Source organism: Pocillopora damicornis, chromosome 7 (assembly GCF_964200805.1).
Source record: "Pocillopora damicornis chromosome 7, jaPocDami1.2, whole genome shotgun sequence".
Taxonomy (NCBI): domain Eukaryota; kingdom Metazoa; phylum Cnidaria; class Anthozoa; order Scleractinia; family Pocilloporidae; genus Pocillopora; species Pocillopora damicornis.
Genome location: NC_142676.1, coordinates 5,570,005 through 5,596,133, shown reverse-complemented (window position 1 = coordinate 5,596,133; position 26,129 = coordinate 5,570,005). Strand labels below are relative to the sequence as shown.

Here is a 26,129-nt window from a genome sequence, read left to right as displayed (position 1 = left end):
CCTCTCTAGTGATAACGAGGTCTTATGCGTAGAAGCATTTACATGCTCGCGAAGGTTAAATGAATGGCCAGTAAATCGCCGACCAGCATTATTTTGAGAATCAACATGAAAGTTGAAGTCACCAACAATCATAAAATAGCCTGATGCTGTCACTATATGGGCAAGATAGCTAGCAAACTCATCAAAAAATAGTGACACATTGGATGAGGGAGGACGGTACAAGACAATTAAACGGACAAAATACTTCGTAGCCCTGAGTTCCAGCTCAAGATGTTCGAAAGAGCAATAGGATTATGTTTATGTTTTTAATATAAGTTTTTGTTTATGTTTTTAATATAAGTTTTCCCTCGCAAGTTATTTTGGTTTTTGATTCATATCACTTTTTGGATCAGGAAATGTTTTACACAAATCTAATTTCAGTTTGAACCCTCATAGTTAAGACCGTCTGAAAAATCCTTAAACTTAGTGTACTATAGTGATATTGTGGCGTCATTGCTGCAGTCATCCCGGCTGCCCGATCTGCTGAGTAGGTTAACCCTGCCAACCCGCCTAGACGGGTCACCCCATCTATCATGTAAACGCGATTAAGATAAAACAAGAGATTATATGAACAGGCGGGTTTCCTCACCTACCTGGGCTCCCACTTCCATGTAAACAGGCCCTAAAGCGTACAGTTGTCGCTACATCTGTAATTTAGTTCGTATGCTTTCTTAATGCTGCGATCGGTATTTTTGGAATTCTCTCATCTCAGTATGGTGCAGTTATGTAGCGATTCCTCTTTGTGTATTGATATCCGTCTTCAATTATACCTGGATCTTCAAACGCAGGTAAAGACAGTACTTCATCCACAGTATGATCAACATAACCAAACAATTTTTCATGAAACTCCACTGAACATGTCACGATACAGGGAAGCAGTAGCAAGTGCACTGTGGCTGCAGTTGGCTTTAGTCGCTTGCTATAAGTCCCTCGGCGTAGTGGAGGCTTTGTTCACTCAAAGTGGACAACCTTCATTAATTTTCTTTGTTAGGCAACTTACAGGGACATTGGTTTCTCGCTCAGTTATACACACAGACAGAGTACTCCTATGGATATTGCGCACTTTGCTCGGGGGTTTTATTCTACCCCAGGCTTAGTATTCTATGTATTTCCTAAAACTTTTTTTTTAGAAAATTCTCATTTTCTTGTTTCTCCCTCGACTCAGCACGCTGTGCCAGTTGGTGCTCAGTACAGATTAGTTTTGTGCGGTGCTCCTCCATGCCCCGCCTCTGTTGTTGTTCTTTGATCTGTTAATGCGTGTTTTGTCTCATCACAAATATTTAATATATGTTGGGATTTTTCCTAGTGCTGGAGTCAGAGGGCCTAATTTGAGTCTCAGAGAGTTTGGGAACTAGGTTTGTTACTCTGAAAGTCACACATGCGCACACTTAATTCTCTCTTCCGGCTTCGTTCTGAAACCCAGATCACAATGGCGGCGGGTCAGAATATTCCAGATTTTGGAGGCTATGATTTTGAGTTTACAAGTGTAGTTCCCGATGATTTTGAATGCCCTGTGTGTCAGTTAACATTGAAAGATCCCATGCAGATTGGAGGATGTGGCCACAGACTTTGTAACACATGCTTGGAGAGCTTGTTGAGGTAAGGGCGAATCATTGTATGTCGAAATAAGCTACATCTGAAAACAATCAAGCTTACTTGAAAGTTGAATGACGATATTGACCGGTTGAGTCACTTTCCAAGGGGTATCATAGTGTGTCTCAGTTATAGGGAAGTAACTGCTAGATAGCTTTATCCGGCATAAATTAATTCAAACAGGTTCGAGGTCGCTGTGGGTAGTTATGAATGCGACGGAAAGCTATCAAATATTTTATCAAATAGTTGTTGGCTGCGTTTCACGTGTCTTCGATTTCTTCAGCACAAGCGCACCTAAGAGAGTCATCGAATGATTTGATCTTTCTCGTTTACTTTGTTAAACATGAATCGACTGAAACTAATTGTAATTTGTCTTTTAAATGCAAATGTTAATTATATGCAACAAGTCCATCATTATGGATTCCGCAACAGGATATGGCCCAGTGATGACTTGTTAATAAATAATACACGCGATAACCAATTTTAAAGATTTTGTTTGTTTTCTGATTTTTTTTTTTGTCTTATGTTGCAAATTTCCTTCCTTCAGGAGACATTCTCCAATATGTCCAGTAGACAGAGAGCCTCTTTCACGTGATAAGGTAATGATATCCCATGTCTTCATACTTGCGGGTCACGCAAACTAGCGATTCCACGTTCTGCTCTCGGTGAACAGATCCTTAGGCGTTTTAACTCATAATTCGAAATGCAGTCTCCGTCAAATGGATGGCCTGTAAAATGTCAAATAGAGCACCGTGCCGAGAAGAGCAGAACGCATAAATTATGACTGCTAATGCAATTGACGCCATGTGGTCACTCAGTATTCGTCACGCAAAATACGGTTTCGTCGAATTGCTCTCGCTGTAAACGCTGTCCTTTCGGTGAAATACTTTGTTTGACGCTGAATTCTTGACTAATCTTTAGGCTACTTGTTTCATAAAGAGTCAAAACAGTCCACTAGACGCTTAGATCCCCAAGTGTAACTTTGCGTAAACTGAGTACCGCGGGTCAGGTAATTCTTACCCCGATTAACTAATACTCAAGTAGTGTTATTTAAATTTAGGTAGCGATAATTTTTCCAACAGAATAATGACAACAACAAGATCAATTAATGATAATGTTTTTTATTGTAACAAAGAGCTTTGAAATGAAATCGAAATAAGTTTTCAATGGAGAGATAATACAAACATTAGGAAAAGATAACATCATAATATTCGTCAAAGTTGACAAATGTTTGAATAGGTGAAGAATGTGATGGCCGATAAAGAAATTACCCGCGAACCTAAAAGAACCGTGACTCTGCCAACGATTTCGTTTTGTCTAATACCGTACGTTATCAGGATTATGATGACTTTTCAACGCAACAGCAATTCATATTTCTCCCCTTGTGGGACTGACTTGAGCTGTTTTTACATATAATAAGAATCCCGTCAGTTATTTGCGGGCGATCCTCTTCGCATATGTTTTGTCAAAACGAGTAAAGAACTTATCAGGATGCCAGAAGAGTGCATGCACAACTGATATTAACTTTCTACTTTATTGCGAGATCACCGCGACCATATCTTCAGAAGTGCCATCGCCAGGTAAGGGACGTCATCATAACTTATTGTTCGAAGAGTTGTCTCCAAAAATCTCTTTATTTGATATGATATTCGAATCTACCTCTCACTTCTTTAACTGCCACAGATGGATGTTTTAATTTTGGAAGCAGCTCATCCTGTTTTTTCGAAATAAACGGTGTTTAACGCCCTGTCCTCACGTAGCGCTTTACCCATAACTATATCATAGTCACAGCTTTCCCGTTCCATGAATAGGAACTTTATCGCTTCCTCGGCGAGTACCTCCAAATTATATCTGTAAAATATCGGTTTCACCGAAAGTTCGACTTCTCTCGATGTGGCGCATACATATCCCTACCGCTCTCTTGTTGTGTTTAAGCAAAGAACAATGTTTTTAAAAGAACGCGAAAAAACTTTTCCGCTATAGATACACAACTACTGACTTTCTTAACCTAACTTAACTTAAGAAACATGGACAACTAAATATATTTTTACTGCTAGTTACATGACTTCGCGTAATGGAAGGCGATCACACCAAATTCTTCGCACGTCAACAATACGTTATTCATACTAAGTTCGGATCCTATTTGCAGTCAACACCAAATCCTTGTTTTGCTTTCCAAGTAACATAGAGCCCTTTCTTCAGAGTCTTGGTTTGCTCTATATCTGAGCTTATCAGAGTTGCTCTTCATAAAGAGTTGGTTTCGGTGTTTGAAGAAAAACTCGTACTACATCCTCCAGTCATTAGAAGTAACTACTGATCTCACACTCTATTGGATACGCTCAGTAAGATTGATTTCAAGTCTTGCATTCTATTAGGCAAGCTCAGGAAACACATATGCTAAGTAAGATCGCCTCAAGTTTCGCACACTATTTGGCACGCAAATTTACACTCTATTCAGCACGCACAGAAATCACACATGTCAAGCAAGATTGACTACAACACACGTCCTCTATTCGGCACGTACGAAACGCACATTTCATGTGAGATTGACTACAAGTATCGTGTTCTATTCGGCACGCACACAGAACGCACATGTTAAGTAAGGCGCACTTTTAAGTCTCGTTCTCCGTTCGGCACTCACAGATACGCACATGTCCAGTGAGGTTGACTACACTACAACACTCGTACTCTATTCGGCATGCACAGTATTGCATATGTCAAGCAAGATTGCCTTAAGTCTCGAACTCTATTCGGCGCGCACAAAAAACGCACATGTCGGTGAGATTCTCTACAAACTCCTACTCTATTCGGCACGCTTAAAACGCACATGGTTAGTAAGATTAAATTAAAGTCTCGCACGCTATACGGCACGCACAGAAAACGGACATGTCGAGTGAGATTGACTACAAGTCTCATGCTATATTCGTCACGCACTCTAAACGCTCCTTTTAAGTAAGGCTGACGTCAAGTCTCGCAACCTATTCGGTACCCAAAAAAAAACACATGTCAAGAGAGATTGATTACAACACTCGCGCTCTATTCAGCACGCACAGAAACGCATATGTCAAGTAAGATTGCCTAAAGTTTCGCACTATATTTAGTACGCACAGAAAACGTACATGTCAAGTGATATTGCCTCAAGTCCTGCAATCTATTCAGCACGCTCAGAAAACGCACATGTTAAGGTGGATTGACTGCAAGTCTCTAACTCTATTTAGCACGCACAGACAACGCATATGTTAAGTAAGATTGACTTCAAGTCTCGTACTCTATTCTGCACGTTCAGAAATCTCACATGTCAAGTGAGAATGACTTCTCGCACTCTATTCAGCACGCTCAGAAAATGCACTTGTCCACTAAGGTTGACTACAAGTCTCATTCTCTATTCGGCACGCAAAGAAAACGCACATGTCAAGTAAGATTGCCCCAAGTCTCGCACTGTATTCGGACTCGATACAGACAGATGGATCCTATTTTTGAATTCTCTCTCTGGGAAGAATGAATTTCAGTCTCGCACTAGATTCAACATTGGGATATAGCTGGATACAGCTCTTTTCTTTAACAATCTGTTACTGTTGTAATACTGGTATTGTTATTCGTCAGCCTACCTGACAGCTGCGAATAATGAAGCTTGCCTTGCCTGACGTGAAGTTACCCGTTTTGAGGTTAAAATTCAAATGGTTGTTACATCGTCTCTTATTTTGTTTGAGAGAGAAGTTTTGTTATCTATATATAGGAACATAGCGAAGGATTTTGCAACTTAGGCAACAAGTTACGAATGGTTCTGTCTCGTAATTTTGATATTTTTGTAAGCGCTTTTGATAATCAGCAATCGCAGATAGTCTTTACCAAAACCGAGGTTTTCGTAATTGTTGTTTGAAATCAAACTCTACCACTGCTGTGTGATTACAATGTGGCAATGATGGGTATTACGTATTCAATTTATCTTCCATTTATTCTTACCTATTTCACAACCTGGCATTCCTAAAGTTCCACCGTCAATGAAATAATTCAGGAATTGGTAAGAATTAGGAGACCAGCAGTATTCAATTTGCACAATGTTACAATTGGGGAGATAAGCGTCTTGTGGGTTGTTTTGACTTTTTTAAATAGAGTAGCCTAAAGATTAGACAAAAATTCAGCGCCAAACAAAGTATTTTACCGAAAGGACAGCGTTTACAGCGAGAGCAATAGACCTTTTTACAGTTACCAGCGCCATATTGGAAATGCAACCGCGCACGCGTGAGAACGAGGCTGGGGTTGACTCCTGTTAAATCTCCGTGAGCGCTTTTGGTGAAATTCATATTAAAAATTGTTCGAATTTTAAGGAAAATGGATGGTCCTAGCCGAAATCTCGATAAAGCTAATTTTTCTCCCATAAAGAAAGGAGAGTAGTGTGCCGCTTTTGGTTGTTCAAATACATTTATATGGCCCCAATGGTTTGCCTACGAGCTTTCACTTCTTCAAGTTTATGCACGGAGGCATGTATTTTTGCTAAGTATTTATCGTTCTATACTTATTTTATTCTCTGTGAATTATGGATGAGGGTGACTATTGTTGCAAAATTAGTACAAATTTTCAATTAGGTACCTGAACGGTTTTAAGTTCGATGGAGTTTTTTTTAATTGCGGCAGTAAGTCAATAAGTTCAGTACTGCTCACCTGTTTATCACATGGCTTGCCTAAAACACTCCTAGCAGAGAAACTCTTGGAAAGTAATTGCTTTTAATAAAATAACCAAGACACTGTATCTTCAGAGTTTTCACTTATTATGGCAGACCCAGAAAACTGACACAAATTTGGTAGCAATTGTGACAAAAGCAGTTTTCAGTAGTTGTTGTTTTTGTTTTTCATGATAGCATAGTAATCCACTATGGATGCCACATCGAACTCTCAAAAATATTTTTTGTGCTTTATGTATCAATCAATTTGATGCTTCAAATTGGAAAAAAGAAAAAGTGAGTTTCACCAACTAAAAGAGTCCTCAACACTAAGATGAACTGAAACTAAATTTTATTATTCACAATATTGTCCTCATAATAAGAAGTTTGATAGAAGTCTTGCAAAAAATAATTTCTCATACAATTCAATGGCCTGAAAGATTCTCTTTCAAACAAATCTTATGGTAACTGTAACAGTATAAAATAAATATCTTGATTTGGATATATTTCTCAATCTTTTAAGTATCTCAAAATTATATTATTATAACATTGGTTAACACAATGCAATAAGAACTAGTATAGCAAACCTTTGTGTCAGAAGGCCTCTGAATGCTAAGAATGGGAATATAAATTCACTGAATGTTTATCACTGACAGAAACTTAAATGTGTGTGAAGGACTAGCATTGCTGAGATCAGTAGCTGAGGGGAAGCACTTCTGCTCTCTTCCTTTAACCCTTAAATACCCAAGATCTGATTGTTAATTCTCCCTTCTAGTTGCTACACATTTACTTGTAAATAAGTTATTAGAATTTGAAGTAGGATCAAGATAACTTCTGCCTGATAAGTTTCAGTATTATCATTATCTGTTTGCTGAATAGTGTTTGGATATTATAGGGAGAAGTTACATGAATCAGTCACTTTTGGGAGTTTTTAAATTGTCTAATATTTTGGTCTGATTCTTTCAATGCTGTCTTGCCACCTAATAAATTACCATGAGTCGCGAACTCAAATGGTTTTCAATGTATCACGAGCATAAGTTGTTGGCCAGGGCCAGATGGGATTCAAAATATTATGACATCTGTTAGTTACAGTTTCCCTCATGGGTTGATAGAAAGAAGGTTATAATCAAGTGGCTGTACAGGCTCTATTGTATAGTTTCCCGTAAGATACAATGTACAAATGGCAAACTAAAATACATCTTGGTGAACAAAATGGGAACAACTTTAACTGAAGAATATGGTACAACAGCAAGTACCACATCAACAACAAGTACCACATCAACAACCGCAGCAATAACAAATCTCCTCTACCTAAAGGGCTACAGCCTTTGCCTCGCTTTCTAAGCCATACTGAAGAACTTCTGTGGTACTTTCTGTGATGCATTCCTCTTAACACGATGTGGCGATATTCTCGTGAAACAACAGGGTAATCGTAAAGCTGAATTAAATTAATATCATGTAAATTACGGAGATCGCTCGACCATCCAAGGGCTGAAATCCTTACCATAGTTGCTTCGTATTTGAAGTCACTCTGGTTTTGTTCTAGGTCCTGGACATCTGTAAGAAGTTGTTGGTTTTCTCCACCACTTGATGGAAGGACGTGTTACATCAGCAAAGCATAAACTTTCGACACTAAGTCGGCTCTAATTCCGCCCGTCGATTTTGAATTAGATTTCAAAATCTCCCTGAGATCTTTGGCTTCGAGTTTCTGGATGTCATCTAATGACGAAATTTCCACATTGTTGTATTAAAGAACCATTTTGAAGGGAGAAATCGCATTGAAAAGTGCATTAGAACGTGAAATGTCAGCAGATCAGCTGTTTGAAAGAACCGCCGGGCCAACCCCAGCCTCGTTATCGTGTGTGCGCGGTTACTAATCCAATATAGCGCCCGGAACTGTAAAAAGGTCTATTCGACAAAACCGTATCTTGCGTGACAGATATGGAGTAACCACATGGTTCCGATCGAATAATCACTCATAGTTTATTCGTCTTACTATCTTCGGTATGGTGCCCAGAGGGTAAAAACCAAAAAAAATTGAATTTTAAGTGGAAGCAATAGACTACTTTTTTATCGGTTAACCAGGTTAACCAGATTAACAACTAAGTCGGGATATGGGAAGAACACGAGAAAAGTTTGTAAATCACAAGCTGGCGGAGGCAAGTGATAGACAAACGATTCTCGGGTTCTCCCAACACCCTGCATGGGTTATTACGCCGGTAAACCGATAGAAAGTGTGATCTATCGCTTAATTATCGCTATTGTCTGTGATTAATCAGGGTTCACCGTGAGAAATGCCTTAAACAGAGTACAAAACGTATGTCCTAGGTTTGAATAGGAAAAAAGAACCTGCCATGGAATTTAGCCAGATGATTTTGCGTAGAGGCTGGAGAATTCTGCGATCTTGTGAAACCCATCTTGAAATACTGTACTATAATTTTATTTTAACATGCCAGTCCATTTAAACTCTGCCCGATCTTTGTATGCTACAAGCAAAAACTGACGGCATTTATTTCGTTTTCTTTTTTCTCGCTCAAGATCTCATTCTCCTTCATAATTTTGTTGACATCGGTGTAACCTGATACCTGATTTGAATGTATTGACCATGAATATACTTTTGTCTGGGTTGTCAGATATTTCCAGATGTCGCTTGTCGTCGCAAAATTCTGGATCTCAGGGTGAAATGTTCTTATGTTGAGTGTCCTTGGACTGGAGAACTCCGAGCTGTGCAGGTAATATATCTACGTCATATCCACAGTCAGAGTATTCTCCATCACTTCATTTGCAGTTAATCCCAAAAATTTAAAAATCTCTCTAACATTGTAATTTGTCTCCTAATTAATAAGCAAGCGTTGCGCATCTTCCTGCTATTCTTAACCATCGAGGCAACAAGATAAGATGTTACCCGAAGCAGATAAGGCTAACTTGTGAAGCGCAACTCAACAGTTTCTTGCACAATAGTAACTGTCTGGACTGAACAGCGGTCTCGTTTTTATATTTGCAATCTAAAGTGTCGTGATCAGCAATTTGCGTGTGACAGATTTTCTTCCTGTCTGATAATATTTGATAGGTGCCCATTTTATTAGACGTTTGTATAATATTTATCACTAGTCTTAGGGATGTCATTACTATGAAGAAGTCACACGTAAATTTCACAATTCTTTTCTAAGATCCTAAACCGTCAGTGAACCGCTCGTATTGCTGTCAGTCAAGTCTCTCTTTTCTTTAGCCTGTTATATGTCTTAGCCGATTGGATCATGATTACATTGCAGTTTATTATCTATAACTTATGATTTAAGAAACATCAGTCAGAATGCCTGTTCAAAGTGGTGGAGTGTCCAAATGAACGTTGTAAAGAGAAGCTCACCAGGCGAGATATAAACAATCACATGATAACAGAATGTGTCTGGAGGGAAGTTAGTTGTGAATATTGTCGAGGATCATTTATCGTGAAAAACAAGCAGGTTTGTTAACAAAAATATATTCCTTATACAGCTTCTACATGGGCAGTGTCTCAAACTTTTGCTTTTTACCCAAAGTGGAAAAGTGGTGACGACTTTCAATCTTTATTAAGTCAAGATTTTGTTGAGCTCTAGGTATCTTCTCTTATTAGATACAAAATTGTTACTCGGAAATATCTTACTGTTGGGTTCAAAAACTTTGATCCCTTACTGATGAAAATATTCGTACAACAACCTATCTTTATTGGTCATAATTTTAATAGGACGGGGAGAATTTTGAAAGTACTTTAGCTATAAAAACTTATTTTCGATTTTCTTCAGCAACATTATAACGTCTGTCAAAAGTTTCCGGTTCAATGTACCAACAATTGTGGTCTGAGTAATATTCCACGAGAAGAGGTAAGATGTAATATTCTCAGTGATTCTCAGTAATTCTCACGAGAGTTTAATTGAAAGTTCATGCACACAGCCCGCATGGGACATAGTGCTACTTTCAACACCACAAGCTTAGTCCTGTTTTATGTGAGCAATTTGGAGGCGTTCCGTGCTTAAGTGTTCAAAGAATGTGCAATACTGCTTTGAATGCTTCCTGGCTTCATCAGTCAAAGGGCATTAAGGTCGTTATTTTCTGCCTTGAGTGTGCCCGCCAGAATTTAATCTTGATTGCTCCATGACAGGGAAGCAATCCATAACACCGTAACGATCCCTTCAAGGAAGTTTGCTCCGTTGAATTTTGCTGGGGAATGCCTTAGACTAATAGTGAACATTTTAAAATTTTTTCTCTAAATTCAGTTTCCTGACTCATAATTTACGAAATCTAAGGAGTAATTTTGAGACGCTGAATTATTTCTTTTCGCTAGGCACGAGGGAGGATTTCCCTGGCTGCTCGTTCTAGACTAAATTTTTTTCATCTTTATGTTTTAGCTCTTGGCTCATATTCGTGATGACTGTCCTTTAACAGAAATTGATTGTAAATACAAGAGCTTAGGATGCCAAAGTGCGGTATGAATTAGCTTTCAGTTTATATTAACTTGCAGGTTTGGAGGGGAGATCGTAACTTTGTATTGTTGTAAAATGAATTAAAACGGATTGTCAAATGTATATACATTTTTCATCTTGTAGGGTTTAAAAAATTCCTACTAAGCAGTGTGGTAGTTGAATTAAACTGTGCACTGCTGGATGGAACAATTAGATAAAAAATTGACAAAAATTAAATGTTAGGATTGTTTTTAAAGATTTTAGTAACCACATGGTCTTTTTTTTAAGTTTCCAAGAACAAGAACAAAATCTCACTTAGAATCCCACATGGAAAGCCACTTGCTCTTAGCTGTATGCAGCCTTGAGACCACGCAGAATCAGGTTAAAGACCAGTCAAAGCAGATAGAGCGATTGATATCTCTATTCAATGATCAGTCACAGCAGTTGAATGATCAGTCACAGCAGCTGAATAATCAGTCACAGCAGCTGAATGATCAGTTACAGCTGCTGAATAACCAGTCACAGCAGCTGAATAATCAGTCACAGCAGCTGAATGATCGGTTACAGCAGCTGAATGATCAGTCACAACAATTGAATAATCAGTCACAGCAGATAAAAGGATTGGTGGCCAAGAATACAGAACAGTCACAGCAGATAGCCAGTTTAACGTCCTCTATGGAAGGTCTGGTGCAGCAGGTAGAACGCCTCACAGGCCAGGATCGACATCAAGCTGTGCTGGTGGACAAACCGACCAACCAAACCAAGGGCACGACTAACAAGATAGAGGCAAATATTGACAAGGTTGAAGAGGGTAAGTTTCTGAAGAAACTGTGGCGCTGCGTCAATGGGAGGTATAGTAAGATATCTTGGTTTTATCAATTGAGTTAATGAAGTAAACTGGCCACCGTAAAGAATTTCTAAAGCTGATGTTTCGACTGGCAGCCCCTCGTCAGAGCGAATAGTAAAAGTTTGGGTTGCGTGTGTTTTATATGCAGAAAAATAGTAGTCTTACCAATAATCACTCTCTTACTCGTATCTGACAAATTATTACCCACAAGTAAGTATTAGATAGGATTTTTTTTGGGAGGGGGGGGGGGATTGGGGACGGGGGCACTGGTGTGTAGATTCGCTCATAAGCTCATTTTAGGCAGAGCTAAGTCATTTAAACTCCGAGTAAAGCTACCGGATTATGTTGGCCTTTGGTGACCTAAAAAGATCAATGAATTCTAATTGATAATCGTGATGTATTTAGTTTGATTATCGTTTTGATTATCTATTGTTTTTGTTATTTATTACAGGTGACACAATGAAACAGGGCTTCAAGCCTAAATCAATTAATGATATTAAAGTAGGTATGAAGGTATTGTTTGGATTTTGGGGACGGGTAGTTCGAGGAACAGTCAGGTACGTCGGATCTGCCTATACAATTGGACATCGGCTCGGCGTAGAGTTAGATCCGGGTCAAGGTGAATATTGATATATGAATATTGAAATGTTTTGATAGAAGTACGTAAGAGTAAGAGTAAATGTAAAAGTAAATAAGTTCGTGAATTTGAAATTTTTAAAAAGACTGTACATCGATTGCTGTAATTATCAGGTATCTTTCGTTTCTATCTTGCTATTTTATATGCACTGTCTAGGGAGCTGTCCTGAAGCACTAACATTGATAGGCATCATGTAAATGTATTCTGAAGGTAATAAAACGAGGGTACTCATTGAGGTTTAGTACCGAGATAATCCGCCCCAAGATCGAAACGTTGTCCTTTCATGATGAAGGTTTGTGGGAAAAGGTTCTCCCCTCATTCATAGTAAAACTAAACCTGCATTTAGATTTAGTAAATAAGACTCGCCTTTTGTATTGATTTTCTCTTACTTTGGATAACTGAAAGTTTTTTCTCTTTATTCAGGGGAAAAGTTACCGTGGCTTTACACTACACACAGCGGAATATATGACGGAGAAAGATACTTTAACTGGTGGGTAATGTCATGTCTTTCGCTTAAGATAATTGTTGTAACCCAGAAATTCTTATTCGATGTATACGCCATGTGACATCGATGGTGTCAAATAAGCAGGAGATTAATTGTGTAACGTTTCCATCTACTCATAGACATCTATTTTCGGTTGGTTTCTTTAAAAATGACATAGGATCTTTTTTTTTTTTTTTTTGTATTAACCCTCAGTCCACCTGATAGAGGCATCTTCATCGGGTTTGACAGCGTTCTTGAGTGTTACAGATGACGATAACAGTAATGTGGCTCCTGATTCTTTGCTTCCAATGTGAAAGTAGAAGAAAATTCAGAACATTCTCTGTCTACCATCTTGAGATGTTCGTCCACTGCTCAAAGGAGATTTCGTCGATTAATCACAGCAACTACTCCTTGGTCTACCGTCTGTTTGTAAATTCAATAGAAGTTAACAGGCCTCTCTTGAGGCTCGTAGAATTTGAAAGATTTTAAAAACGTATGATATTAAAGTAGAAACCAAAGATTCTTAATTTTCAGACGTCTCTACAAGAAAGCATTGAGTAACTTTCTTGGTAATCAATAAGCTTTGAATCATTATGCACGGCTCTTTTATAATTTGTTTTTTGTCTTTCAAGTGTCATTTACGGAGAATAGGTAGATACTATGTAAACTAATTGCAACTTTATAAAGTCAGGACCGCCACAAACTGGGGAAACTGAGGGGAATTTTTATTCTCGGCCTCAACACATGCCTCAGTTGACGAGCGTCACTTTACATCACTTTCAGCAGCATTTCATGCTTGGACTGACATCACAAGACATCATTTAGGTAATACCGTATTTCCTCGAATAGGCGTCCGGGCAGCGTATTCAAAATTACGGCAAAAGGAGGGCGTTTTTAAAGAGGATGTTAGTTAATCTAAGAGGATGATTATCAAGTTTTCCTTTCAATGAAGTAACTTTAGTTTTGCTCATATCCTCAATAAAAAAGCAAAAGCTGCAACATCCACGTAGACGTCAAGAGATAGCACGGAGATAGCAATAACTGGAAGCGAAACTATTCTCCTGTACTGATTCGCTTGAAGTAGTTGCTTAAAAATTGATAAATAAAACTGCAATAGAAACAGGTTTTCCTTGTATCCTTAATCATTAAGAAAGCGAGGGAAGAGGCTGTGCTTATTCAAGATAGGCGCCTGTTTGATATTACGGCATCGGGGGCTCGGCGGTTATTAGAGCATGAGCGCTTATCGGTAACTTAGCGGACTCCTCATTGAAAGAGATGTAAGTAGTTACTGGCACAGACAACTCATTCACGACAATAAACAGCGAAGAACGCAAACACCGAGGACTGACTAACAGCAACTTTTAAAAATCGTATGACATCACAGCGGCTGACCAATCAGTTTCCAGGAGCCAGAAATATATATTTGAGGCAAACAACTCTTCCTGGACTCTGTTAATGACTTCCGCTATAAGTGGAGTGGTCAGTCTCTTCCAAAGAAAGCAGTCCTTCCAGATCTACCCTCATTCAGATGATAGGATTTATTTTTTTTATTGCATGCTAGAAAATCAGTAATTGCGTAGTTTTATGAAAAAAAAAACCCAAAACAAAACAAAACAAAATCGAAAAGAAATGTAGACTTGAAACTAGAAGAACTGGTGCAAAAAAATTAAAAAAGAAAGGAAAACAGCGAAGCTTTGTCGTAGGTTAAGCCCTAGTATCTAGTAATAAATAGGCGAGTAGATTATAGTCCTCAAAGACCCGTGATCCTGAAAAATAGATCAAAAGATGCTGAAAGATATTAGAAGATGGTTCGAAAGATACTGAAAGATATCAGAAGATGGATCGAAAGATACTGAAAGATATCAAAAGATGGATCGCGTCTTGGTTTCCTACGCTTATCTCGTGTTCTCCCAACCTCCCGCGTGTTTAAATCAGGCTATGTAAACACGGAAACCATTTTACATTTCTTTTATAAAATAACTAATGAAAGAGGAACGAAAACCGTGTTTACATACGCTCATGTAAAATGGTTTTATGGCCAATCAGAGCGCGCGTACTATTTGAATTATTTTATAATATAGATTAAAATCTTAGTCAGAAATTATAAGCAGACAGCAACATTGGGAGATACGTTCACTATACTCTTTGCAAGGGTGGGTTTTACAGTTCAAGTTTTCTGGAGACAAACTAAGTCTATCACCAAAATTAGTAACAAAAAAAAAAGAATTGTGGTTGACAGAGATCACACTTCAAAAAAAAAAAACTGAACTATTAGCCTTTATTATACTATATTAGTATATCGAAATTATAATTGTCTATTTTTTCATACGGCACCTGTTCTTTTTGACAGTCACTGCTTGCGCAAAATAAGTCAAATTGATGTCGGAAATTAATATTGTTTCAGATTGTTATCTCCGAATAACGGCTGCTTCAATCGTAGTAAGAAGGCATCGAAAGAACTGGAAATTTTATGAAAGGAAGTATCTCTTTTACCGAATATGCGTCTAGCTCTAAGAAAAGCTTAAGCCATCATCGATTCTATAATCGAACTATAAGCTCTTCAAAGCCCCAGCCTTGTAATTTATTAACTGATTATATCTTTAACTGATTGTCTCACTTCTCTGATCTTCCAGCAGTAAAGCAACGGGTTTAGTGCTGAATTTACATAAACTAGAGTTACTGTAAATTGTCTGAGCACAATAATAACCGACGACTGTCCACTATAGGTCCACAAACCTGTGATTATACCATGTGGAAGATAACAAACAGCAACTGCTAACTGCAGGCACATTACACTGAACACTCCCTTCCTATATCGAGATATCTTCAGTGGCCCTGATTGCTCAGGTTGGATAATGTTGCCACGTACCTGAGTTTCATGGCGGTGGAGTTTCCAAAAAATCGTCGTGTAAGACAAAATTGAGATTAGGAAACAAACAGGTATCGTTATGTGGGTGTACCATGTTGTTATACGAGAATCATGCGCATGCATCACGGACCATACAGCACAAAAAATCCAGAATACAAGAACGATTGCTCGTGCCTTGTCAGCGTCACAATTTGTTTATATCTTACCCTTAATGACAAAGCAAGAAGTCTGTCCACGCTTATTGCAGTCATTGTTAACAATGACATGCCACAGAGGAGATACCCCACAATGATACTGATGAAAAACTTGTTATAACATTCATCCCATCGTTTTCTCACCGCTGAAATCCAGTAGGTGATGGTTAGAGGCTCAGAAATGACACCAACGAGGAAATCAGTTGTAGCCAGGGATCGGAGAAACAGTTTGGACGGCGCGTGAAGACATGTCTCTTTATGAAGGGCAATGAGGATCAGAATATTACCCAGAGATGAACAAATGGCCAACAAGAAACTGAACACCGAAAGAAATATCAAATAGATGTGTATTCCTGTAGTTAATTCCTGAGAGCAAAACAACCGCTCGTAAGTTTCCTCCTTGCCATCCTCAGAAATGTTTCGGTAAATCGTCATGATTTAAGCGACAGAAATGACTTAATGAGTTTTTGCATACTCAGTTTGGAGTTATATATCATTGTGAGCTATCTGCTTATTGGTCTTCGCGCAATTTTAACGCTCAAACATGTCATTATCAGATTGTTCATATAAGGGCAGGTGAATTTGAGAAACTCTATTGTTAATGGAATTTTTAATTAAAAATGTCTTTTTTGACGAATGAAAATTGAGTAGACGCTTTTTTAAAAACCACTTTCGATTATTCCCCTCAGAACCACCGTTGAATATATTTGTAAACAGCACAAATCAAAGGCTTCATTTGTATTGATGAAATAGTAGCTCATTCGGCGAAATTAGGCGTAATTTTAGCGTCTTAAAACATTTCTTTGAATTCCTGATATTATTGAATTAACACGAATGCAGACAGTATTAACTTTCATGGCGGTGGAAACCAAAGCAAACATCCTCTGAGATTTTGGAATAGAATCGTACAATCGCGGAACCCCTGGAGACAAACATTTCCTATTTCAATTATTCCCAAGCGCATACCAATCTTCATATCGGCAATGCCTAACCAGTTTTTTTCAATTTTTTTCTAGCCCGCCCCACTAGCTTTAAGAATACATCTTTATTCAATATTACTATCGGTTTTTTGGCAAGTAAATCGAAGAAATACTTGATCGTGAATTCTGATTGTTCATGACGCAGGAAACCTAAAATAACCCGGTGTGGTCGTTGATTGACATCTCGAGAATCAGAGGTCATCATTACTGGTAAGGGGAAGATCAAAGTAAAGTTTGGGCGCTCTTAACATAACGATGACTTATATTTTATAAATTTCTTAATCATAAAAATTACAATTTCATCGATTGTGATTGTTTTCACTAATTTACTTACCAAGTTGTTATCGCACAGTTCAATAAGCCAATGACATTCAAAGTTCTAGTTTGCATCAACCAATCACATTTATTTTGATTGTAGTCAATTTCAGAGCGACATCAAACAAATCACGCCTCCTTTGTCAGTCCTTTAATGCAAATTTTCCCTTTTCCTTCGAAACTTGGCTATTCTTATTTACTCGGAAATTGTAATTTTCACGATTAATCAATAAAAAGACTTTGTGTCGTCCAATTAAGTATGTAATCATACTTGTGGTAAACAAATCGGACTCCCGCTGCGCGGTCGTCCGATTTTGTTATCACTCGTATGATTACAAGCCTAATTGAACTCCACTCGGTCCTATTGCCATAATGTTTATTAATGATATCTTATTGAGTTATCAGTCACGAGCAACTCTAGCCTTAGCGTCAAATTTCAACAGTGGTGCAAAATGAAGCTCGTCAACAAAAGCCTGTATTGAGAACGAGAAAGAAATTCTATCCAAGTTCCCTGTCTTTTAATTTCCTGATCTAAAGTTTGGGGTGAAGTTTCTACGGTGTGCGTCATCATCAATCGATCGCATGCGGTAACAGAGGAATGTCAGCGCAAATTTTGGCGGAGAATAAATGGACTTTATTCTGGGAAAGCGAAAGTGTTTTGAAGAGAGGTGGAAAGTGAAGAGGGGTGGAGAGTGAAGAGAGGTGGAGAGTGAAGAGAGGTGGAGAGTGAAGAGAGGTGGAGAGTGAAGAGGGGTGGAGAGTGAAGAGAGGTGGAGAGTGAAGAGAGGTGGAGAGTGAAGAGAGGTGGAGAGTGAAGAGGGTCAAAGAGGTGACAGTTGACATCACTGATGTTCTTTCAGAGATAGAACAGAATTATGAGTGTACAGAGTTGCAAGTTCTACGTTGCGTGATTTCCATCCTTGCCCAGACTCGTAAACAGGTTTTTTCGCATTAGAGGGGGGGAAGGGGGGTTTGAAGGCCAAAGGCACTTATTGACGAGTAACATCCTCCTCCGGAAAATTTTGAAAAATTGGGTCGTATGAGACTGCATTTCGTACGTATTAAAATGAAAAAGTTCATTTAATTAGGTTCCATTTCAAACTACAAAATAAACGAGTCAGGACGAAGGTATTACAATTATCTTGATTTAACCTTTTTTGTAATAACTTGCTTTCTTTTAATCGCCGGAAGCTAGTAAAAAGACTTTCGCAGCCCGTGGGAGTGTGCGTACGTATCCGTTGCACCCCTCCCCCCCCCTACGGGTCTGTTGCTGATGGATTGTGCACTCTCTGTGGTTGAATATTCAGAAGCTTGCTGATTGTTTCCCTGACAAATTTTCGAACTTCCCTAATCGTCAAGCAATAGATAAACGGGTTAAGAGTCGAATTTGCGAAGACAAGAGTCCCTGTATAATGTCTGTTGAAAGAGGCAGCTGTGGATTCTTCACTATGACGCAGCAAGGCCGACATAATTCCGTGTGGCAGGTAACAACATACTAAGGTTATCTGTAGCCATAGTGCACTAGACACTGCTCTTCTATTGAAAGCTATGTTCATTGGGCTTCGTGGGTTCGCGTGTTGGTTAATAAGGTCTTGAACTTGTGTTTGCCGATGTCGGAGGGTGACGAAAATTGTTGTGTAAGAAAAAACCGAGATTACTAAACAGATCAAAGTGCAAACGTACGCATACGTTAAAGGTATCTGGTCATTCCATAAGTACAGTATAGAACATACAACTCCTACGATCCAAATTATAGTGACAGTGAAACGTGCTCGTTTCAAAGTGACAACTAGTTTGTACCTCAGTCCCATTAATAGCGCAAGAAGCCTATCCAAGCTTATCGCTGTCGATGTAAACAAAGATACTCCACTTAAGATATAACCTGCTATGAAACTGATAACAAAAGTAAGGCGACACGTTTCCAAACTTCCATTTAACAAACTCATTTCGTAAGCAGCATACATAGGCTCTGACAAGAGCCCGACCAAAAGATCAGTTGTCGATAGGCAGCGTAACAGAAGTTTGGACGGTGCATGTAGTGAAATTTCCTGACCAAGAGCGACTAAGATCAGAGTATTTCCCAGGACTGCAGTTATGGACAAAAAAATGTTTAGTCCTAAGAGCCAGGTCAGCTGATGGCTTATTCTTGAGTTCAAAACAGCAGCGCATTGTTCTTCAAGTAATGTTTTTGGGATTCCATCCCAGCTAACATTTATCTGCGCCATTTTCTGCAAATGGTAACATCTACTATTTAGAGCTAATAAAAACCAGAACCACGGGTAATATTTCACGATTAAGCTAAAGGTGCAATGTATTCAAACTCCGTTCATTACATTTATTTTAAGTGAAAGGTAATTTTAGTTCCTTCCGACTGGCGCCTTCGAATTCAGTCCAACCTGAGTGATATATAATAAAAACAGAAGCTTCTGAGCAGGTGATTTTACTGAGCTGATGACACCATGTTGACTGTTATCGTAGTTCTACCGGTCGAAGTGGCTTGGAGGGTTAACCTAGAACCTTCAGTTCATTTTCCACATTGTAAACAGCGCCTCTAAATCTGCGAGCGGCATAAACACAGCAAAGCAGCTAAGTGTAAACCTCTTTCAAGGCAAATTTTAGCTGTTAAAAAAACGACAGCGTCAAGCAAGGAACTAATGAGTTCTATTTTGGCAAAATAAATGTCTCTTTTCCTAGTTGACATTTTCAAGAATGCTTTTCCTCTGTCAGACATATGCTTCCAACCTTAAACAGAAGCGCAAAACGCCACCGGAAAAAAAAATTAAAAGAAACAAAAAAAGAAGAGAAGGAAATGTCGGAACAATTCGCTGTAATTGCATGTCACTCCTGTTGCAATCTCTTTCGATGCAGGTGTTCATTCGTCCTTCATCATAATAAGCTTGAAAGCTTTCCCTGCTCTCAACAGTCTTTCTACGAGAGACTCAACTTCATGGTCTCTCGTTCACTTTCATGAAAAAGGTCTGAAAGTTACCAGTTACTGCCCGGGTTCCGAATCAAATAACCGTAACCCACTTCGTCACGATTCAACAAATGCATTTTCGTTGTACACGTAATAAAAAAAATTTATGAAAAATGCCGGTAGCTGTTGATATTACTGTCGAAAAATGTCTCTGAAGACATTTGTTATTTTAGCGTAAAATAGACGAGTGAGGATGATAAAAAGCAGATAAAAAGTAAAGTAAAAGTTCTTCTCTGCCCAAATGCAATTTCATTCCAAAATAAGTCCATACAAAACAATTAAAGACTAGGCTGTCAGGGACGAGTTTCCAACAACAAAGGAAAAAATGATAACATCAACAAAAGTAAAGTACAAAAAAAGTACGCCGAAACAAAATTCGCTGATAAAGACTGGAGGTAAGATACCATTAAAAGTATTCATTTATTTCAAATATTCCAAATGCTTGTCCTCGACATTCTCGCATTCTGGAAGAGTACAGCGGATTCTTTCCAGTACAAATTCTTTGCGACGCTGTGGTCCTTCCACCAAGAGTGTTGCAGGAATAAAAGCTCCTCCGCCCGCCTGTTTGTATCTGGAGAACTTCTGGGTAGAGCTTTGCCTCGATGTTACTATCGGTTCTCCGTTGATTTCCCTATTTCGGGTTACATGAAAACCAATAAAACAAGGTTGAACCAAATAACGCGCACCGATAACAACAGGGACGAGAGAGGCGTGAGATCGCGGAATCGGGATAAATTCATTTCTCTCCAGTATAGATCGAGGAAAGATAATATCTTGCTTCTCTTCTCCTATTTTTAAATAGGCACGTATCAATTTCAGTCCATCAAGTCTTTACAAAAAAAGTAACATTAAAGCAAGAAAACAGTAACTTACCCTTCAATCCTGGTTATTTTGCCACATCGGAATAAACCATGCAGCGGTATGTTTAGGAAGCGCTGAACCCTGCCGATCTGCTGCCCTTTGACATCTTCTAAAGTGTATGTCTTTCTCTGCGATTTACTGAAAATCTGGACTTCTCGTAAAACCTCTGGAATGCGTTCCATTTCTCGTGGAAGAAGACAAGCCAGTGCATGCAGTCATACGTGTTGTCGTCTTCACTTTGAAGAACATGCGGTGTTCCACGTGGAACTTTGATCTTGAAATGATGATACCTGGAAAATAAACGCCAATAAACACATGAGTGGGCTAAAATAAAAGCAAGTAGTCACAATCTATTTTAAGACGAATACACATGATCGAATTCAACGCAAGAGAATCGTACAGGGTATTTTGCGCGCTATCGATCGATTCGCGGGAGAATCTACACTACAAATTCGGTCCTATAGCTTTTAGTCAGAATAAATATATCCTTTACACATACTCTTTGATTTGAACACTATGTATAGAAATTTTGTATTAGTCCATCACTGCAAAATGTGAGAGCACGTGCGGTGTTTTTAAACGAGTTCGCAATTACAGTCAAGTCCCTCGTGGTTGTAGACGAAAATTTCACTTTCATCAGTCCGTGTAGTTAAAACACAACCTTTCTTTCCGGAATGCTGTCAATAGAGAAACTTCGGCAAGGCCTTCCACCAATGTGATTTCTTTATTTTCATCTTCATGCCGCTCTTATCGCACATTTCCCGGATACGATACCTGAAGATGTGAGAGCCCAGTGAACAAATACCTCTTTGTTTTATGTTTGCCCGAAGGAGAACTTACTCGCTGGTTCACCACGTTTATGTGTAATATCCGTGACTTCCTGAAATTATTTTTTAATCGCTTGCACCCCAAGTGGATTGAGGATGGATGAATCTCTCTGCTGTCAAGATCGATATTGATTCGTAATTTCATCCAGAGCTCCGATTTAAAAGATTCTTTGTTTGCAGCACTGACCCTGGTCCGCGGAAGATTTGTACCACAAAAACGACAAAGTGTCTCGAGATATTGAATGTGTTCATCCATGCTATTGGCGTGATCTGAAATTCGCAATGTAGACTTATATTATAAAGGTCCGATAACTAATTGTCCTTTTACTTAAAATTGCCCGGCCACAAAGTCTGCTTAAAATTTATGGTTTACACGATACTCCGATGGATCGGAACAAAGGAATATGCTAAGTAGTTTGCACACTAACAGACTTTCAACATCCGTGCACTCAAGCAAAAACCTCGTGCACTCGATTGGAATTTTGACAAATTGGAAGCAAATTTATTCAAGTTTTTAAAAGATTTTTTTCTATGAATTAAAAAAAATGTTGCATACCTGAAAACCTCAACTGAAGAGAAGTTATTCCTCGATCGAACCCTTCGCCACAAGCACCTCCACTCGACTTTTCATCTGAATTTTTCTGTCTCGTCATCGCTACCGCCATCAATTATTTGCTTGTTTTGTGTAATTGCTTGTCTTCCGTAATTTTGCAAGGTTTCATGGGATATGGCAAGGAAACAAAGTCGCTAGAGCTCGAATAAAGTAATGAATGAGTTTCCTCGAGGTCCCACTACGACATCCATATTAATGACGTCATCAAGTATCCAGAAATGGTTATGACCCGGACTGCAGAGTATTTGGCAGGATTTGGGCGTGCGTGGTTTATGTTTTCAATATCAGTTTTCCCTTGCAAGTCATTTTGTATTTTGATTTAAATCACTTTTTGGATCAGAAAATGTTTTACACAATTCTAATTTCAGTGTGAACCCTTATAGTTATGACCGTTTGCATAAACCTTGGTGTACTTAAGTGATATTTTGGCGTCATTGCTACAGTAGAATCTTACCATAACCTGACATACTCAAATGAACTAAGACAGTATTTGATACTCCATCGCAGCTGGGATCCAAACTGTTAATCACTTCATTAACATCAGTTTTGTTGTATCCTGTTCGAATTTCTATAAGTTTATAATTCTTGTAAAAAAAATAGTTTAGTAGATGGAAGGTGGGCCCTCCAAAAACCACGGGGCCTATACGAGGGAGGCCTCCTCACTTACCAAAGAAAATGTATTTGTGAGCGATACGCGTTCATTGGTAACATTTTTCATTTGGCAAACCATCAATCTTGACTATCAGTATATCAGTCCATTTAGCAAAAGACCTTAAAGACGTCTTTCAAAAGAAAAGAAAGTTTCAGAATGCCTAATGAGGTAAGGAATTCCAAATTTTTGGTCCTTGAAAAACACAAAAAAATATTTAACATTGGTTCGAAATTGATGATATCGGTAGTCAGTGCCTTACTTGGTGTTATACGAATGTATGCTGTTATTGGTGACAGATAGATTGAGAAATGAAGGCGGAAGTAAGCAGTTATGATAGGAAAACATAAATGATGTTATAAACTACAACCTCATCCCTTAAGTTCCAAAAATGAATATTTCAAGCGGATGCCTTCTTCGCCGAGCTAAATTTTGTTACATAACAAGATAATTTCACTTTCGCCTTATCGATTTAGGCAACAGGAAGCCACCTTGGCTAGGCGATTACCCCACTTTGAGACGTTTACATTGCAAATTGTTATCCCGGCTGACAGGGTTACCCTACTCAGCAGACCGGGCAACTCATCTGGACGGGTCACCCCACCTATCATGTATACGTGATCAAGATAAAACAAGAGATTATATGAACAGGCGGGTCACCTCACCTACCTGAGCCTCCACCTCTATGTAAATAGGCCCTAAAGCATACAGTTGTCGCTACATCTATAATTTAGTTCGTATGCTTTCTTAATGGTGCGATGTAGTTTTGGAATTCTCTCATCGCAGTATGGTGCAGCAATGTAGCGATTCCTCTTTGCGTATTGATATCCGTCTTCAATTATACCTGGATCTTCTTCACTCGTTGTCATCATCAAACGCAGGTACAGACAGTACTTCATCCACAGTATGATCAACATAACCAAACAATTTCTTATGAATTCCACTGAACATGTCTCGATGCAGGAAAGCAGTGGCAAGTGCTGTCTGCCCCACGGTGTAGTGGAGGCTTTATTTACTCATAGCGAACGGCCTTCATTAATTTTCTTTGTTAGGCAACTTACAGGGACATTGGTAAACTAACACTCATCCATGAATCCGATTCTTTATTGCTGGAAAATCACAGAAGTGAGACAAGCAGTGAAGAATACAATTAAAACTAAATGCTGTTTAAGAAAATAGTCCTATTTAAAGCTTTCGGATGCAAAAGCAAAAGAAAGAGAAATTTATAATAGTATATTGGTAGGAGTACTACAGCTCATACGAGTTCATACGCGTCTTAACTTGCAAATCCCACATAAAGTCGTATTCGATGATTGCTTCAATGTTGTAGTTTATTAACTTGTCACAGACTGAAATATAAATGAAGGTCACTGGCCTTCTTGTGCGCCTGTTCCAGTGGATACTTATGTCAGAACACAAAAATGTGTATTATGACTTAAAGTTCAGGTTATTATATTATGATGCAGCTGGAAATATTCGCTACAAACTCAAGATAAGTACATGCGTATTTGACTTATTTATTCATAATGTTTGTGGCTACTTTTCTGCCTGTGAAATTTTATCAAATTAAGGAACTACTCAGACGAACACTTTGCTGCTAATTAATTTAAAGGCTAGAAAATTGTCCTTAAAGTGCTAACAGCCACCTTATAGAATTGAGCAAAAAGAGCAGCTGTTCTTTCCCATAATTGACACTGCTAATTTCAATATATACCTAGCTGATGGAAAAAAGGGCATATTACGTGCAGAGCTTGGATTTGAATTTCAACCACAAATGTTAATAATATTTCTCACGAGTGACTGAAGCGAACTTATCAGATGTGTCATCAACGGGAGAAGATTATTTCTTATCCACGTGCAGACCTGTAAAGTTCTGTTTATTTTATAGATATTATGTTTAGATGAAGTACCACTTTAAAACACATTTTAACAACGCCGAATGAAGAGATCACCTGCAAGAAAACTGCTTTCATTTCTAACTCGAAAACAAAACAATTGCTTGTAAAAATGATGTCTTGCCATTAAAAGAGTTGAATTCAATCCTAGCAACATTGATAAATTGAAAAAAGAAAATCGTCGTGGAGTGTTTCGCCACCATGTTGATAAACACAGTCACCATAATAATACTGATATCTTCTCAGGTAACGATATAATGATACGCCAACTGCACCAGGTGAAGTTGTCATGTTTTCGAAGTTGGACAAATACTGTTATTTCGTCAATCCCTGTATGATAGATTGCTCTAGTATTTGCGTTTTGCTCAACTGCGGTCTCGCCTAATATTAAAGTGTTTTTCGCTAATTTGTGTGGAAAGCTTTTCTACCTCGAATATATTATGGGGAAAGGGGCATTGCTTTTCTTGACTTTCTTTAAACCAATGTTCACGAGATTTAAAAAGAATGTCCACGGTCTGAATACCCTCTACCATCTTGAGAACAAAATTCGGTGTCACACGCAACATTTTCACCTAATATAATTGCTCTTGTGATGGTGGAAATTCTAACACTCAGATTGGTCGAGGGTTGAATCGTACCTAATGTAACAGCCGTCAATTCGATGTCAATTCCACGTTTTATTCGATCCGATCAACTACGCTCAGCACACCGTTCGAAAACAATACCGTACAAGAAATCCTTACAAACAAGCAAGTGTCTCTATCCGTAACCTTGAAAACTGCTGAAATATCCGTAATGCTTCCGTAATGTTCTATTCCTTCGATGTGAGACTAGTTAAACGATCCTTATCCGAGAAATAAAGGCGAAAATAACAAGCGATAAAAGCACATGTATGCCGAGGTTTGACCTAGTGTCGAATGACAACACCTCGGCGCAGACTGGGCCTAGTGCACAGGACACCTAGCATTTACACCTAACTATAATTACCTCGCGCAAGGTGATTATAGCAGGAGCGCTAAATTTCGAAATAGCTGCCTCGCCTTTTAAGTGCAATTAAAGGAAATGGTCGTAAGAGAACCCAAGGGTTTTTACCTTATGAATTAAAATCTTAGTCAGAAATTATAAGCAGACAGCAACATTGGGAGATAAGTTCACTATACTCCTTGCAAGAGGTGTGGGTTTTCCAGTTCAAGTTTTGTCGAGACAAACTAAGTCTATCACCAAAATTAGCAAAAAAGAAACGTGGTTGG

At 38.6% G+C, this 26,129-nt stretch overlaps 2 protein-coding genes and 1 pseudogene across 5 annotated transcripts; 1 reads left to right on the top strand and 2 right to left on the bottom strand.

Moving 5' to 3' along the window:
* Nucleotides 1-1,402: 1,402 nt before the first annotated feature.
* LOC149042241 (uncharacterized) lies at nt 1,403-13,819 on the top strand. The gene is made up of 10 exons (XM_089212609.1): nt 1,403-1,638; nt 2,180-2,231; nt 8,926-9,024; nt 9,592-9,756; nt 10,075-10,152; nt 10,678-10,755; nt 11,020-11,542; nt 12,030-12,197; nt 12,639-12,705; nt 12,913-13,819. The coding sequence occupies exons 1-10, from the start codon at nt 1,418-1,420 to the stop codon at nt 12,968-12,970; spliced, it is 1,509 nt and encodes a 502-aa protein (XP_089068735.1). The 5' UTR covers nt 1,403-1,417; the 3' UTR covers nt 12,971-13,819.
* Nucleotides 13,820-14,959: 1,140 nt separating this feature from the next.
* LOC149042240 (histamine H2 receptor-like) lies at nt 14,960-16,203 on the bottom strand (annotated as a pseudogene). Its single transcript, XR_016188514.1, has one exon. The product of XR_016188514.1 is annotated as a histamine H2 receptor-like (transcript).
* A 1,986-nt stretch (nt 16,204-18,189) lies between these two features.
* LOC149042239 (uncharacterized) lies at nt 18,190-26,029 on the bottom strand. 3 transcript variants are annotated; one of them, XM_089211581.1, is made up of 4 exons: nt 22,279-26,029; nt 21,736-21,992; nt 20,908-21,185; nt 18,190-20,665 (listed from the first exon to the last, which is right to left on the bottom strand). In XM_089211581.1, exons 3-4 carry the CDS (start codon nt 21,075-21,077, stop codon nt 20,455-20,457), a joined length of 381 nt encoding a protein of 126 aa, XP_089067707.1. In that variant the 5' UTR covers nt 21,078-21,185; nt 21,736-21,992; nt 22,279-26,029; the 3' UTR covers nt 18,190-20,454. The 3 variants fall into 3 exon arrangements, with proteins under 3 accessions (XP_089067707.1, XP_089067705.1, XP_089067706.1); XM_089211579.1 differs by having other exon boundaries at nt 20,908-21,992; XM_089211580.1 differs by lacking the exon at nt 22,279-26,029 and having other exon boundaries at nt 20,908-22,244.
* Between the last annotated feature and the right edge of the window lie 100 nt (nt 26,030-26,129).

What these genes read in the sequence shown, in the direction of transcription:
- LOC149042239 (XM_089211579.1), bottom strand. Translation starts at nt 21,077, where the DNA reads ATGGAACGCATTCCAGAGGTTTTACGAGAAGTCCAGATTTTCAGTAAA. An exon ending in AAAATAACCAGGATTGAAGG is followed by an intron (nt 20,666 to 20,907) that starts GTAAGTTACTGT and finishes AACCCGAAATAG; the next exon opens with GGAAATCAACGGAGAACCGA.
- LOC149042241 (XM_089212609.1), top strand. Translation starts at nt 1,418, where the DNA reads ATGCGCACACTTAATTCTCTCTTCCGGCTTCGTTCTGAAACCCAGATC. An exon ending in GCTTAGGATGCCAAAGTGCG is followed by an intron (nt 10,756 to 11,019) that starts GTATGAATTAGC and finishes CTTTTTTTTAAG; the next exon opens with TTTCCAAGAACAAGAACAAA. An exon ending in TATTGACAAGGTTGAAGAGG is followed by an intron (nt 11,543 to 12,029) that starts GTAAGTTTCTGA and finishes TATTTATTACAG; the next exon opens with GTGACACAATGAAACAGGGC.